Source organism: Pagrus pagrus, assembly GCF_965226575.1.
Source record: "Pagrus pagrus genome assembly, contig: HAP1_SCAFFOLD_469, whole genome shotgun sequence".
Lineage (NCBI taxonomy): Eukaryota > Metazoa > Chordata > Actinopteri > Spariformes > Sparidae > Pagrus > Pagrus pagrus.
In genome coordinates, this window is record NW_028174998.1 from 1 (window position 1) to 16,909 (window position 16,909).

The following is a 16,909-nucleotide window of genomic DNA, read 5'->3' on the forward strand; positions in this document are numbered from 1 at the left end:
AGAATACCAAATTTCAGCGCTAGATGTCGCTCCAAAGAGGAACATAATGAGAGTGTGGCAGCACTACAGTCCATCAGGGCAACTGCAACACGTCATGTTCTCATTTCTCCCAACAATTCAGTTTAACTTGTCATCTAAAGTTTAACATCAAAATGATAAATAAAATAAGACTTCAGTTGAGTGAAACTGGAGAGAAGATGGCAGCAGAGACATTTCAAGTAGTCACATATGTGAACCTTACAAGTCAATGAATTTCCTCAACACGTTCCTGATAATGTTTCACAATAAAAGCCTTGTAAAGAGATGTGTTTCTGTCCACTGAAACACTAGAGTGCCTGTAATTTGAAGCAGATACAAGAACTGTTGAGTTTGAATTAACAGTGTAATACAGTAACTTTCACAGGACAAATGGGAGCATCAAATCAAAACGAGGCTTCATACTGCAGGCTACAAAATCAGCATTTAGCGCTAATATTCGTTAGGGTTCATTAATGATCTGAGGTCTGGCACAACTCTCAGCTTTAGTACATCATAGCAAGACATAAGCACCACACCACCTGTGGAGCTGAGCTAATCGGCTATCCCCAGGCTAACTAGCGACATGCTGCTAGTTCTCTCCACTTTACATTATACCTGACAAATGCCAATTCAGTTGGCTGGCACAAACTCAGACCTGTTGAAGCTCGTACACCTGACCTGACCAGCAAAACTTGAACGTACCCAATCCTAAATGACAGTTATGTACTAATACAGAAAACCTTACAGGGAATTTAATTATTCTAAATTACATCAAGTATCTTTTTCTGCTTTAAATCTCTATAAATAAGAGTTTTCATATTGGCACATATCGAACACCATAAACTCTGATACCAATATATCTGTGATACCTATACTGGATAATAATATCAGCCCGCCAATATATTGGTTGGGCTCTAGTAGAAATGTCTCCAAATACATTATTCAAGCTAGAAGCCTCACAAGGCTGTAAAAGCAGCTCTGTAGCTATGACTTCTGATTACTTAAAATTTGTTTTGACAAGTTTTGTTGGGTGGCTGCGTTTTCAATTACTTAAAGAGACTTTTTAATGTTTGATGTTTACTTTCATTTATTAGTTGATCATTTATTTCACTACGACTGGCATCATATTGGTCTTAAATCTGTCTCCATGAAAGCTACAACGAGCCTGATTAAACATCAGGTCATGTTTCATGGTCGTCTCTATGGGCTGGTTTGAGATCATTACTTTCTCTGTTCCCCTCTAAATACTTCAGTGTCTCCATTGCCATTGACCATCTCAACCTTTACCTATCCCTCTTTACTTTTCATATTTGCCTAACTCCCTATCTCCTTTCTCTATCCTCTATCTCCATCCTCCTTGTTCCTGTACTGGTTTCCTTCCTCCTCACGTCTGTTTTGTGCGTGCCCGGGAATGATCATGTCCTATGCCTTAGGTGCGGTCAGCCAAACCAGGCATGACTGTTGTAATCAGTGCAAGAGCAAACACACGCACCTGCACACATTAACTGATACATGTGCACACATAATGTGGGAGGTCTCTCTCTGTAGTTAGGAGTTTAAAAACATATCAACTTGCAGCCGCAGTGGTCTTCATTAAGACCTTGGCTTGCAGTGTGATTGAGAGTTATGAAGCGATTGTTATTGGGATGACCGGGGAGTTGATGTCACAGCCCACCCACTTCTTATCAAGGCCACATACTGTACTGTTTTCTGTCCTCATCCGTCCCTCCTTCTCCTCTCAGCTGTTCACTGCAGTGGGAGCTGGCACGGACTTCTGGCTCCTGGGGATTACTTCTCCATCTCCCCATTCATGTCTTCCTTCTTTCCTCCCACTGAGCCCTCCTCTAAGTCCCTTCCTTCCTCCCTGATCCTGCTCTTCTTGCTTCATCGCCACAATGCTTCCTCTACACAAACAAACCACAGACACAGAGGTGACCTCAGCCGCAGAAGGTCTATTTCAGACTCTCCCACGATCACTCTCACGGCCATGTAGAAAGCTCGCTGTTGTTTCGAGGATACATTATCATCAGACTGCCTTAGAGGACAATTGAAACTTCACTTGTAGCCTTTTATGCTCTTTTTACCTTAGTGAAGGCTGATGTTGTCTCTCTAGTCCAGAGAGAATCAGTGAGGGTTACAAACCGTCACTCACGGCCATTGCTCTGTGGTGAAACTGTGCATTCTGGTCCATTCCCTCCACTTTGTATGACAGACCGAGAGAATCTCAGCTCACATTGACATTTCAGATAATGTTGCAGCCTTATCTTGTCAGCCTGAATGATAATACATATTTGCTGCAGATACGAAGGACATTGTAAACATGTTTATGGTCATGAAACCTATTGATTTGAATTGATTTAGGTTGCTTTTTATCTCTCTCCTTCTCTCTCTCCTTCCCTCCCTTCCGTTCCCTTCTCTTTGTGTGTCTTAATATTATTTGCCAAATCCACTCCTCATGCTTCTCCTATCGGCCCATGCCGACAATGAAGGCACTCAGCGTCGCTTCCTGCAGGCATTTCATTAAAGCACTAATAACACATTGGTAATTAGGTGACAAAGAGGCTTTTCTTATTGTACTGATCAGCTGCCGAGACATAGTCCTCAGAGGCCCACACAGAAGGAAGTTGGCTGTGTGAATGTGTGCACCCACGTTTGTGTGCATCAGGACATGTTTTTATGGGTTGTATGCTTCTGTGCCGAGTCTATCCCATTTTTTTTTTTGAAAAAAAAAAAACAAAAGAAATCAGATTAACAGTGGAATGCTGCACTGTCCCCTTTTCAACTTTTGATCTGGATCTTGTTTACTGAAAAGGTCAGTCTACATTATGCACTAAAACATACAGATGACCACAAGCTTGGATATGAGATTCTTAGTCATGATATGATCTACAGTATCAGAGGGAATGCATTCACACAGTGAAACTCTTGCATTCCTTCCACCTTTTCTTTCTTCTCTTGTTCCCCATCAGTCTCTCTCCTTATTCTATATCAGATGGTTCTCGAGCCACCTGAGGCACTGAACAAATAACGTAGTGCAAATGAAATTTCCTGTGAGGCTTATTGATGTCATTAAACACTAGCATACTGAGGCCCGGAATCATTTTAGTCTTCATCAGACTGGCTGACATTTTAGTGAATTAGCTGTTGGAGGTTCGGCGGGATGGGGTGAGGCGAGGTTGTTTTAGCTCCTCTAGCTTTTTTCTCCCCTTCACAGGGTCAAATGGTAGAATCGATCATCTCATTTGGTCCGTCTGCTGGCCTTTGATTGGCTGTCATAAGGCTAACATTTGTCTGGTGTGTAATGTTTTTCTGCATGTTGTTTTCTGAGCAGTAAATCAAGTTAGCATCGAATATTTTTTTGGCATTAAAGAGCATAGCAATATCTCGATTATCATGAGAATTCACATTTGACTTAAAAGCCAAAGCCCTACCTTTTCGCTTAAGTCGCATTGGGCCTTTTTTTGTCCTTTCTTTCTGTGTGAAAATGCCAATTCATGCCATTTGAAAAGTGTTTGGAGTTTAGTACATGTAATTTAGGGATATGCATCATTCATTTTTCCCAAGGTTGACATTTTAGAATGTGGTCTACGGAAAATGTTTTGTGTGTGCCAAAAATGACAAAAGTTAAGCAGATCATGACCCAAAAGAATCCCATTTTTCCCAGTTTAATCCCATTTTTTTTTCACTTTTTGGTACCAATCTGAAGCATGTTTTATCCAATCTTTGAAGTTAGAGCAAAGATTTTCTCACCTCTTTCAAGAAGTTGGTAAAATAATATCAATTTCGTTTGACTGACTTGCTTTATTTAAACAGCTGGATGTTTCTTTGACATGCAGGGCTATTTTCATGTAGCTGTAAAGCACCACCTTTTTTCTACATGCTGTAGCTTAAAAAGAGCAGGCTTACTTTTGATTGGCTTTAGATGCACACTCGTGACTTGTGAGTGTCTGTATTTTGTCAAGACTGCATGTTTTTGTTTTTTGATTGTGTATATTGATGTATAATACCTATTACATTTAATGTCTATTGACCTGTTTCATGCGTTGCACTGGTTAACAGTTTCTCAGCATCATGTCACTCTGTGCTGTGAGACATGACAGTCTCTGGTTGGTTGTGTTTGTCTAGCCAGTCAGTTAGTCTGTCTCGCTTTGTAGCTCTGGCATTACCGCCATCCTTTGGCTTCCTGATTTTGTAAGGCCGGTGCTTCAAAAGCAAAACAAAGTGAGACTTCACAGCAGAGCCGGGCAGCATGTAACTCAGCTGTCCCTGTGGTCCGTCCGCCCATCATTGTATTGTCCTGACATATACAGGACAGGGAGTCTGTCATTGCACATGTTTGGGAAACATCATCACAGAGACAACAGCTCCAACACAGCTCACTGTCAGCGGTCGTGTGTCCTGTCATCTGTTATCACCACTCTGTCTTTCCCTCACAACTGATCAGAAGTTGAAATCTGTTGCACGAAGCGCTCCTCTCTGTTCCCAGCTAAGCAGGATGTGGGGAGAAGAAAAGAAAGAAAGAAAGAAGAAATAGGGAAAATGGAAAAGAAAGTTGTTAATGTCACTGAACCATGAAAGGCTTGGCCTGGGGTTGGAATGATTCGGTATACAAGGTTCTTTAGTGCTGTGGCTGCGGGGATAAACATAACTTACATCAGCCCTTCGCTTGTACAGGAGATTTCCTCTCCTGGCACTTACAACCTCAACACTCTAACTGCGTTGTGATTCACACAGTCACACTCACACACTCACACACACCGCACACAGTACGATTCAAAACCTTTCAAGTAGCTCATGTATACACACACACACACACACACCAGAGGGCAAACAAGGGTTTTGAATAGTATTTTTTATTCTGTTTGCGAGCATGACAGTGGTTGCTATTACTTGTTCACACATACACACAGAGTTTAGTTGGCTTTTGTTGGATGGATTTGTATCAGCAGCAATGTATAAATATTCATTGTATTATCAATGTAATGTTTGACTGTGTGTGTGTGTTCTGTGTCTTTTTTTTCTTTCCAGATCATCACTCAGTATGTTTATGAGCTGTTGGAGAAAAAGTGCAACATGACTAAAGCAATCCTGCCAGTAAGTACCCAGAATGAAAAGAGGCATTTTCTTCTTTGATTTATGCCCTTGAAGATTAAAGGGAGTATTAAATATGAAAATTGACGTAAATGCTTCGGCTTCAGAGTGTGATTATGATATTGAGTGTCCTGTTTAAAAAAATAAAGAAAAGGGGATTGTGAGGAGTCAGCTCTCCTCGTTCTTCACCAGTCTATCTCTCTCTCTTTTCTATCTCACTCAGTCTCTCTCTTACTCCCTTTCTTTCTTTTACCCCCTTCTCTGCCCACATCCTTTGTGCAAAAGTGTCTCCTCAACAAATTAACTGTATTGTGACGTGTCATTTCAAAGGCGCAGAGGCGCAGCATGCTGATGCTTAATCTGTTTTGCATTCATTTGCGCTGAAGGGGACTTTCTACTCTGCCATCGTGGAGTTATTCTTTGCCCAGCTCATCCAGGCTCAGAGCACGCACTTGATCCCTTTTATTTGTTGTCGGAAGCATGTTTGTCTCTTTTTGCCCCCCTTTACCCTTCTATCCCTGCTTTTTCTCTGTTTATAAAAGTTGTGATCATTTTTCAGGCTCCATTTATAGGGATGTTAGGCAGCGCTGGTGTTTAGAAGCATAGCAGAGTTAGCTCCAGCGCTAACAGTGTCCATAAATCACCTAGCCGAGACTCAGCGCCTTTCATTAGCCCCCATACACTTTTACTGGTTTATCTGCCTGGCCTATTTATCTCATTATTCCTCTGGAAAATTGCTCTGTTCTGCTTTTCTGCTGCCCACCCGCCTGCTTGTATATGGCGTGTGTGTGTGTGTGTGTATTTGTGTTAGTGGTGGGTCCGTCCACCTGCGTGGCATTGAACTTGTGACCGCAGATTTTAAGAAGATTAACCACAGCCAAGTATAGGGAGAGGGAATGAGGGAGCACAAGAGAATAAAGGGTAAGATTTTCTCCCCCACTCGGCTCTCTTTGTCTGCTTGGATTAAGTTCTTGCAGCTGCCACCCATGGCTTTTATGGACAGTGTTTGTCTCCTTAGAGATTCTTGCAGGCATACTTGGGAGTTATGCAAAGACGCATGGGATGTGGACGGAGCGCGAGCACACACACGAACACTCGCTAACTTGCTCAGCTTCCCTTCCTGTCTGTATAACTTTCTGCCTCAGTTTTAATCACACAAAGGCTGTTTTCTAATCATGATTATTGATGATTAGCGTGCTGATGCATATGAGCTTTTTTAATTACGAAGGCCACAGAGGAGAAGGCCATTTCTCCTAAAGCTCACGCATGTTATGTAAGAACAGTTCTGAAGTTTCTCCTCATGATCATTATCGGGGCATTTTGAAGCAGCAGAAATCAAAGCTCTAATTATAGAATTACAATTTGATCATCTTTTGCTTTTGCTGCTGTTGCATGAAAAGAGCAGAGATTAATTTTGGTCCCAATAGTCTGTGAAATCAAAACATCTTCAGCAATTGAACATCACTGGAGAAAGTCTTCATTTTTTGTTAGATAAGAGAGCAACTTACATCAGTGGTAACCTGTGTTTTCCTGAATGTTTAGGTGGATGCTACAGAAGATGAACCCACCACTTTTATCTACCTGAGCCCAGATGCCTTGTCAAACCCATCCAAGCTGCTGGTGCTGATCCAAGGCAGCGGCGTGGTGCGGGCTGGTCAGTGGGCCCGTAGACTCATCATCAACCAGGACCTGGATTCAGGGACACAAATCCCCTTCATCACCAGAGCCATGGAGGTAGGGGGCACAACAAAAAGCTATTCTGTTGGATGCTGAACTCATTTTCTGGTCTTTGATCCAAGATGTCCTGTTTTCATGTTTCGATAAGGGGGGCTGAGTAAACTGGGGACACTGCACATGTAAAATAAGAGGAGGATATTATTATTTCTTTTCTTTTTCTTTTTCTTTTTCTGAAAGCTCCTTTTTCCTTTTGCATACACTATAAACTGTAACACATTTTTGGTATGTACTTTTGTGGCTCTCTGAGTGAAAAAGTCATGCACTGTGCTCATCATGTGGCTGTCGGTGCCACCACTACCGCAGTGGTTAGCCTTGGTGTGACAAGTGTAACACACAGTGTTTATTTTGAAGGGCAGGCTTGAATATTTTGGGCTTTGGAAAGGCATTGTGGCACCATCATGAGCGAAGTGTTTTGTTTTCTTGTATTTGACTGGAGGTTTGAATGTGATTGTGGGTAATTTGTTGTTGCTGCGTGCTTTCAAAGCTGCATCGACCCAGTTCAGCTTAACTTCATTGTGCAGTTCACACAAGTCTGGAGTGGAAAGCAAACTTTGTCCTGGGGTCATATGAGAAATTATATGATGCTGAACCATTTCTGCACTGCACAGCATCATATAATCACAGAGGCAAATAACAGCAAGCAGACATCCATTCACAGGTGCAAACATAGTCTCATACTCTTAACTGTACAGTCCTCAACCCAGAATTGAGGCTTTGTATTGTCTTGTTAGTGAAACGAAGCATATACCTCACCATGAAACATTAATGCTTTCGCATGATGTATGGTTCCTATGCAGTCCTGTGTATTCATGGGTGACTGAGCTGAGAAAGAGGAATAGATAATGTAATGTAAAATATAGATTAGTTTTTCTTTCCCTCCTGTATGATCAGACATGAGTGTATACATCTGTGTGTCAGCAAGCAAAAGGTGGCTCTGCCTGTCTTATTACTTTCATCCCCATCCCTGTGTTCATTTGTCAGACGGGCCACGACTACCTGTGTAATTTCATCGGCCTGCTGTTCAAATTGACTTAGGGGAGATCCTGCTCTCCCTCTCCCCCTCATTCCCTCGTTTGGTCCATCTGAATGCCATAAAGACTTTCACTGCTGTGTAAAGCCCTCTCCTGCTGTGTACAACAACAGGAGAGGTTTGAGTTGCGTGCGCGTGTGTCCATGTGTGTGCTAACGGATGATTTGGCTACCCTGAGACTTTGAATTACAGTTATCCTGGCTGGTATTACAGTTGGAGAAAGCAGGGTTGTGCTGCAGAAAGCCAAAGTGACAGCTTCGATAAAGAGAACATGGTGTGTGCAGTGCGAGTGTTGCTCATTCATCATAGTAAACAAGAAATCGTGTTCTTACACCCTGACAAATCATCATCCAGGCATTTACCACACACAGGCCTTGTACTCTGTGTGTGCACTGGAAAGACAGGCACACACATTTACAGTCAATTCATGCTGTCTGCATCTATTACGGGCAAGCTTGTAGTTTATTATGTCACCCCATGAAATCTGTGTGGATGTATTTGTGCACGTACAGAAATTATAGCTGCTCTACAATGTGAAGAGATAAATGTAGTTATCGATTCAGCACAGCTGTTCTTTTTGTTAATGGATCTACATTTTATACTTTTATTTACAATCCCGCAGCAAACAAGTGGTCAAACGCATTTGATCAATAACTCACATAAATGGCAGCTTACAGAGATGACAACTCTCTGACAAAGATGGCTCTGTGAAACAGCAAAAACAGACCGCAGAATCCATGATCAGCAGCATTACGTCATATTGAGAGTAGAATCCCAAATGTGCATGCACGTGGATTAGGGTTGCAGCGATTAACTGGTTTTAAGGTGTGCTGTGATATGGAAATTAAAAACTACTCTACTGTGTCCATTTGCTTATTCACTGTATTAAATTCTACCACGTTAATGTTTTAAAAAATATACATGGGAATGTATAATGTCTTTGTGTGTACGTATAAAATGAATTCATCCAAATCAAATCCATCCTGCAAGCCTCACCCGATATGTACCCTAACCCAGATGACCCTGCTGTCTCTTCCTTTTTTTGTTTGTTTGCTTTTTTTCTGTTTGTTTCTTCCTGTTTGCTTGTTTGTTTGTGTTTTACTGTTGCCTATCTATGTCCTTCATGTTTTTGTATTTGTCAGTATGTCTATATTTATATATATATATATATATATATATAAAGGAGAAAAAAACTAATTCCAAGAGCAGAATCCCGATAGATCAACAGACCACCTGTAGGACTAGCCATTGTTGTTGCCAGCACAAAGCGATGTAAAGCAACACTGGCTTGCAAGAGGTTGCCACTTTTCCTCTCAACCCACCACACCATCAGCTGAATTTGATTGTTAGTTCCATCCAGCAGAGAGGAATAAGATAACCAGATAAATCACCAGGACAGCAATCAAAGCTATTGACCCTTACTAGCAGTGCCTATTATTTTAATTTAGTATAGTATAGAGGGCTGCAGGAATGAGACCCGGAAATAAGTTAGCATTTCTGCACTTTCAACATAAAAACATGTCAGTCAATACCCCACTTTTAAATAAAAGAGTTTTGCCCTTCTTAAAAAAGGCGGTTGCTCACGAGTGGCTGAATGACACTACAGAAGTTGTCATGGACATTAAAAGTCACCGTGTTGAACATGGAAACTCAATATTCCACCTTTATAGGTGGACTTTATTTGCTAACTTTCCTTTTTGTAGATTTTTTCATTTATAGTCAAGTGTGTATAGTACCGTAACCTTTGTCTGCCACAGAGGTTATTTTCTACAAGAGTACATCATTCCTGCAGCACTTTAAGTAGACACTTAAAATTTCAGTATGCTCAAAAGGTGCATCACATGTAAACAACATCAGCAGTAAACAACAGTAAAAGTTAAAAAGTTGGCATTTATTCAATAATCAACACTAACATATCCATATTTCTGTAGGCACAGTTACTTTGGTTACAATATATCAGGTATTTGACGAGTGTGGCTCAGGGACAATTACTCAATATTTTTGATTTACACATTTTGTTAAGTGCAGCGTTGGGTCAAGTTTTGACATTTTGACTGTACACTTTATTATGTTCAGATTAGGCTCCATTTTCCAAAAATGTTTTGTGGCTAGTATCTATTGCCTGGAGTGCAGCTCATGTGCCGTTACTCATGGGAAGTTGATTGAAAATTCAAAGCCTGCAGCAAAGGGTCAAATGGAGTGCATTCGGCAAATATGGAGGGAGCTTGTGTCTGTGCAAAACACATGAGCGACCACACATGCACACACAGACACACACACACATATGGATAAAAGAGTTAATTTGACTCAGTTCTCTACAGTGTGTGTGTGGACACAGTGCTGTTCTGTGGTGTGTACGGGCGTGCACATACCTGTGTCAAGGCACCACTCTGAAATTCTTAGCCATGTTCCTCAGAACTTTGAGTCAGCCTTTCCTCTCTTCCGATGGGAAAAATAGCTGATTGCGCTAGTTAATCAGGCCCACACACACAAACACACGATCACAGGGTGAATCTCGGGGCAGCCTGTCTCTTATACCCCATTTACACCCCATCGCCTGTCTCTGCTTCCCATATACGCCATGCTCCCGTCTACAGATGTATCACAATCTCTGTCATGCTGCTATATGATGATGACACATTAATAAGCTGGCAGAATGTATATACTGGAGATAAGTGTAAAATATGTACAATATAGACACAAATGCATCACATCAGGCAGAGGGTATGCTTGTCGCATGCAGTGACGCAAGGCAAAGGGAAATCTTTTTGAGTTGTGCGTCCAGTGTGTGTGTGTGTGTGTGTGTGTGTGTGCACATGGAAGTGGTGCTATTCCTATAGCTTAGAGGAAAAATGACAAGTGAGAGGAGGATGCTCCAGCAACAACCAGAGAGTGGGGAAAGAGGTGGAAAAGAGGAAGCTGAGATGGAGAGTGGGGGTGCAGAGAGGGAGAAGGGTTATGATTGGTTGGAAGAGGACAGGAGAGGAAAGAAGGAGAGGGGTACAGAGAGGATTGAAGCAGGAAGAGAGAAATGAGAGGAGGGCGAGGGAGTGACTGCAAATGGGGTGGGACTGGCAGAGGAGAGACGGGTGTAGAGAGAGAGAGGGAGAGAGAGAGAGAGAGGGAGAGTAGGCAGAAGGCAGGCGTCTGACAGCTCCACTACTGGGAGAGGGCCTCTTAATGACAGCTTATTCCTTCATGATTTCAATTCCTGACAGTCGACAGGTCTGCTTGTTGCATCATGGCAGCTGTATCATTACCTTCTGGCCCTGTCACTGCTCTGCATCCTGAGACTGAGATGGTGGAGGTGGAGGGTGGGCGCCATGGGGTTTGGAGGGGATGGGGGATGGTAGAGAGAGAGAGAGAGAGAGAGAGAAGATAGTGAGGTTACAGTTAGAATAATTGAGGAAGGAGGGAGTATTGAAAGGTGGGATCATTACTTAGAGTAGCTGTTGCAGTTCAGAATAGGACTTTTAACTCGTGTAAGTTTGTGTCCAAAGTGAAAGAAACATGTGAGCTCTCATATATCAGTTGAGAAGTAGGAAAACAATATTACAATGTTACTTTTTTCTCTTTTAGTTAACTTTGTCTCACTTTTTAACTTTTTTCCTAAACCATCTCTCGTTTTTTGCAGGCAATGTTAGCAATCGGCTACCATTTATGTAAGTTTCTTCAAAGCCACAGATAAGTTACAACTTTACATTTCTTTCAGTTCAATTTTCAGTATTTTGTCTTGTCATAATGATGTGCATATGCTCTGCTTAGGTTTAGGTGCAAAAACGACCTGGTTTGTGTTAGGAAAACACTGTGGTTCGGCTTAATACCAGTTATGGTCGCCACAAACACGGCTAAAAATTGTAAAAAAAATTATCCAGTGGTATGAGGCTATAAATGTTGAAACACCATGGTCCCGCCTCAAAAATCAGTCATTTCAAACTTACAAATGCCGAATTGCAGACTCAAACTGTGGTCAGTGGATTGGCAAACATGTCACCTGTAACTCCACCACCATCACCTGTAGCTCTCGGTATGAAAGTTAGGTAATAAACATGTAATGTAAACCTCATATGATATTTTTTGTCTAAATGTCATTATTGTAGGTGGCTTATGACACGGATGTATAGATGTATCTATAGTTTGGAGTAACATTAAATGCCAACGCTAAGTCCTGGTGATTCGGTTGTTTGGACAATCTATTCAATAGTCTTGATTTAACTGTTAATTACATTTAATCTCCTTTTCTCTTTTTATTTTACACATGTCAAAGATGAATTAATTCATCCACAATGTCAGGCCTGGCAACTCTCCAACTTGTTCACACAACCACACACAAACCGCAGAAATTCTACAATGTCGTCAAGAACAACTTAATTTGACTTGGTAGTTGCTAATACAAAAACAGATCTGTGCCCCCTGCAATGCCTCCCTCCTTCCCACCCCCCTTTTCTCCATCTCACTCTCTCTCTCTCTTGATAGTGAGTCAGGCTCGACACTGGAGACCCACTGGAAGGAAAGAGGGGGTGTGGTGTTTTCAAAAGTGTGTCAAAAGCCTAGGGCTTTGTATCTGCCCAGAATTTCAATGGGAGGCTGAAAGGGGGCAGCCAAGCAGACAAACTCAAACACAGAAATCCTCTCTTAATTTCTGTCATCCTGCCCACCCTCCTTTTTTTTTTTCTTGCTGGATGTTGTCGTCTTCAACATCGGCTGCACACTCTGGCATCTGCCGGCTTTGGCCCTGTCATGGCCCTGTGTGAGGATATCTCTCTCTCCTCTCTCTGTCTCTCCAATCACCCTTCTTCCTCCTCCTCCTTTCTCATTAGTTCCTCTAATTCCCCCCGAGCTGCAAGTTAACCTGTTTGTATGTGTGTGTGTGTGTGTGTGTGTGTAGCCAAGTGATAACATTGTGCGTACAGTGTGTGTACAGCCTATCTTGGGGCATCAGGTGGCTACAGAGGCCAGACAGGTATCATTCTATCCACCCAGCCAGGTTTAGCCAGAGGACAGTTTGTGTGTGTGTGTGTGTGTGTGTGTGTGTGTGTGTGTGTGTGTGTGTGTGTGTGTGTGTGTGTGTGTGTGTGTGTGTGTGTGTGTGTGTGTGTGTGTAAGGGTCAAAAGATGTGCCGCCTTGCCATGGCCTTGTAATAGCAGCCCTGCGAGCAACATACACACACACACAGGTATACACACACCTCCAGGTGGGAAGGTCCCAGCACATCCCGCAGCTCAGATCAATGCACTTGACACCTTCAAAGGCGGGTGTGGGGCCTGGACTTGCTCTGGGGTTAAACCTCTTTTAAATAGCATCCCGCGGGAAGGCAGCTGTCAATAACCCACCATAATTACCGGGGCCAGGCCCGCCAAGGGCTCGGCTGCACAGGCCAAATTAAAAATTGATCAGAGGGAGAGAAAACATTATTTTGTGGTGGTATTCCCTGTCCTAACAGCACTGCTGCTGCCGTATGCGAAATCTCATCAATTGAGGTCCAAGGTAGATATCTAGAGACCTATTTATCTATCTGCCCGCCTGCCCCCCTTCGTCCAGATGAACAACGGAGAGCTGTTCCTGTTGTAAAAAAAAATATTTGCATATTAAGTGTCTTTCAGCGTGCACGTCCATGTGTGTGTACAAGCAGTGTGTGATTGTGTGCGTGTGCATACTGTATGAGCATCAGCTGATTGTTATTTGCTCCAGGTAATCGTACATCATCCTGTATCCATGCTGTGTGTGTGCGTGTGCGTGCGTGTGTGTGCACCTTGTAGCAGTGTATTGATTGTGGTCTCATTGAGTTTCTCTTGGCAGGGAGCCTTTATTTGTCAGTCAGAGAATGATATGAAGAAGATATGTTCATCCTCAGGCTTCCTCCAGGAAAACACAGGGGCTATTGTTTCACAAGACACTGATAAATGAGAACGACAATTTACAGTGGGGTTGAAGCATTTTCTAAACATACACTGTAGGTAAGAGGGTATGAATAGCACATGGTTTTCATCATTGTTACTGAATGTCATTTGTGGAGGACATGTTTTTTGAATTGCGTATTAAGCCCCATTTAAAATTGATTTTCTTTTGGGAGGTCCTGTCATTATCGCAATTACCAGTGACATCTGTAATTTTCATCCAGTGCAAACCTGCTGGATAGATAATTCACGCAAGTATACAAGAGGGAGCATGGATTATGACATTTCATATTTGGGCTAAGAGCAGAGTTTCAAGAGAAACCACTCATTAAGTTTTGTGGTGTTTAATAAGTGTTGATTGACCTCTATAAACACAGGATGTATTGATTTTAACACTTTCAGAGTTACAGTAAATTAACTCTGGCAATTTTACTGTGCAGACATTGTTTATCTTGTTCAAAGTACCTCAGGATTTACACACATAACAGATGCAATTGCATTATAGGATTCCTCTGCTAAGAGTAATCCAATTTAAATAGTGTGACTTTAGATGAGTTGTTCCCAGTGTGGCTGCTGTGGAACCACATGGTGCCATGAAAACTGTCCAGGGATATGACGAAATGTTTCCAATTTTTGTCGTTCCCTTTTTATAACATTTTATCACACATTTGTCACAGTAAATAGACCTAAAATAAATGCTGATAGTAGATGATTTACTATGACATTCTCGGCTGAAAGGGGTGGTTTGTTCACTGGGGCGCCGTGGTTTAAAATAATTTTTGCAAGTATTGCTGAACACGGCGAGTACAGATGTGGAAGTCTGTTACAATAGTTCATAGACACTCAGAGGGAAAAATTATCTTGTCTCTGGATGTACAGTGTTCAAATATACTGTATACAGTGTGTATATAGTTGAACATATCTGTTGAGAGTTGTTTGATGTGGAGGTTTCCAGGCTGCTCATGCCACCATGTTGCTTGGGGGATGAGAGGATTGAAACAACAAGAGGATGAAAAACAAAAAACAAAACAGAAATGAGAGGAAGACTTTGATCTAATTGTTAAACATTATTTGGGAGTGGACATTTTTTAGCCCACGTGTGATAATTGACTATTTTTTTCTCTTGAAATTAACAAATTATATCATCAAAAAGGCTTTGTCTCTGTGTGCATGTGTTCATGAGTGTGTGTGTGTGTGTGTCTGTGTGTGTGAGGTGGGTAGTAGGTCATTTGCAGCTGCAGGCTGTGTGTGTGCGTCCCAATGGGAAGGTCTTGTTTAGTCTCTCTTCCAGAGGGCCCCAGGCAGTGTGTGGTGGATACCTCTTCACTCTCTCTCTGGGAACACTCCTCTATGGCCAATACACACATGCTCACACACACACACAAAGACATGCACACACTCACAGAAGAATTCTCCACAATTTTTTGTACAATTCGTCAACCTGTGTGGCAGCATGTTCACTATCTGACAGCTGAAATTTCACAGCTTTTACTTCTTTTTTGGTTACAGGTGGAACCGTATGTGTTTAAATCAGTTAATATTACATGCAGACACACAGACACACACACACATGCATGCAAAGGCTCTTTCATCCTCTTGTAAATTTTACACTTATCTTCCATCGCTGCAGGTTTGTCGAGGTTAAAAGTGCTTAGCTGTGGACGTTCCAGGAGGAAATTGAGTTTCGCAAGGAGCTAGTGGTGAGCAGATAGGTGACCTGCTGTGAATTTACACTACACACACACACACACACACACACACACACACACACACACACACACACACACACACACACACACAAACACACACACACACACACACACACACACACACACACACACACACACACACACACACACACAAATCAGCCACTGAGCATCTCTGAGGGTCAAAGTTGAAACCTGCTGTAAGCTCTCCAGTACCAGTGTCATGCTCCCGGACTGTGTGCGGCACACTTTGATCGATGAGAGGAAACTCAGTGCTTAAATAGGGGTTACCGGGGTTCTCGGGGGTAGACTGGGGTTATTGGCAAACAACAACAAATCTTTCTGTTAATAGTTTTAGTGCCGACTCTGTGGTTAGAAATGAAAATAGATGCTGGAGGGCTGCCCTGCTTTTCCTGTTTTTCAGTACTTTTTAATAGTAACATCATGGTGCTAGGCAGACCTCTAAACCAGCTTTTCTCTCATTCGGCCTACTGGATTGTTTGTCATGTATAGATGATTAGTAATATGCCATTCATTTATTTAGGGCTGTGGTTTTATCTGTTTTCCCTTACGTGTTAGTGTCTTGTAGCTGTCTGCTTTTGTGATTTTTCTTCCTCAGTATGCACCCAGACATTGAAGATGGAATCTTTATTTGAAGGCTTATCTGTCTTTTGAGACTGATATTGTCCTGCATTCTCTGTGGATGTGAAATGTACATTTCAGTACATCAGATCACGGCAGTGATGGCGGTGTCACAGCGTTTCAAGATATGTGTGCTTTTGTGTCTGTGCAAAAGAAAGGGAGGCAGACAATGAGGAGAGATGGCATCAGTGATCAGATTTGTCTGCAGCTCTTTTGTCTTCTGCAGCTCAGTGGGTCAGTGGATAACTGTTTGTGTCTGTATATCTGTGGGCCCTGTACAATAGATTTCTACATGCATCTTCGGTTGAACTTTTGCACTGAAATGCATGGAATCCAAGGCATGGTAAGAGACGCATTTGGTCTCATGTGAAAATGTAAAGCATTGAAAAGAGCACCCACACTCACGTGTAAGTAAAGGCAGCACACTATATACTACTTGTTAATGCTTAACAGGGAGAAAGTGTTACAAATTGAAAACACTAGGCATGGGACAATATGAAAAATGCAACCTAACCCTAACCCACGATTTTCCTGTCCAACATAATTGGAAGCCTGATAATCATCAAAACATTCTTAAAACTTTTAAATAAAAACTTAAATTGCCCTAAAACATAGTTGAATCAATAGAACCTTACATAAAAACAATCAAAGAATCTTAAAATAAGTCATCATAAATCAGAAGGATAAATAAAATGTTGGTAATGTTTTTTAGTTTGGAATCTGTAGTATTTACACACATACGATACGACGTGGAAGCCATGCCATCAGCCATGGTGGCAGGCTTAGA

General features: G+C 42.0%; 1 protein-coding gene across 1 annotated transcript; it reads left to right on the plus strand.

Annotated features, from left to right (window-relative positions):
• The first annotated feature begins 5,050 nt into the window (after positions 1-5,050).
• On the plus strand, positions 5,051-15,461 carry LOC311254141 (cotranscriptional regulator ARB2A homolog). The gene is made up of 3 exons (XM_084384542.1): positions 5,051-5,112; positions 6,652-6,843; positions 15,405-15,461. Exons 1-3 carry the CDS (start codon positions 5,092-5,094, stop codon positions 15,417-15,419), a joined length of 228 nt encoding a protein of 75 aa, XP_084240668.1. The 5' UTR covers positions 5,051-5,091; the 3' UTR covers positions 15,420-15,461.
• The last annotated feature ends 1,448 nt before the right edge of the window (positions 15,462-16,909 follow it).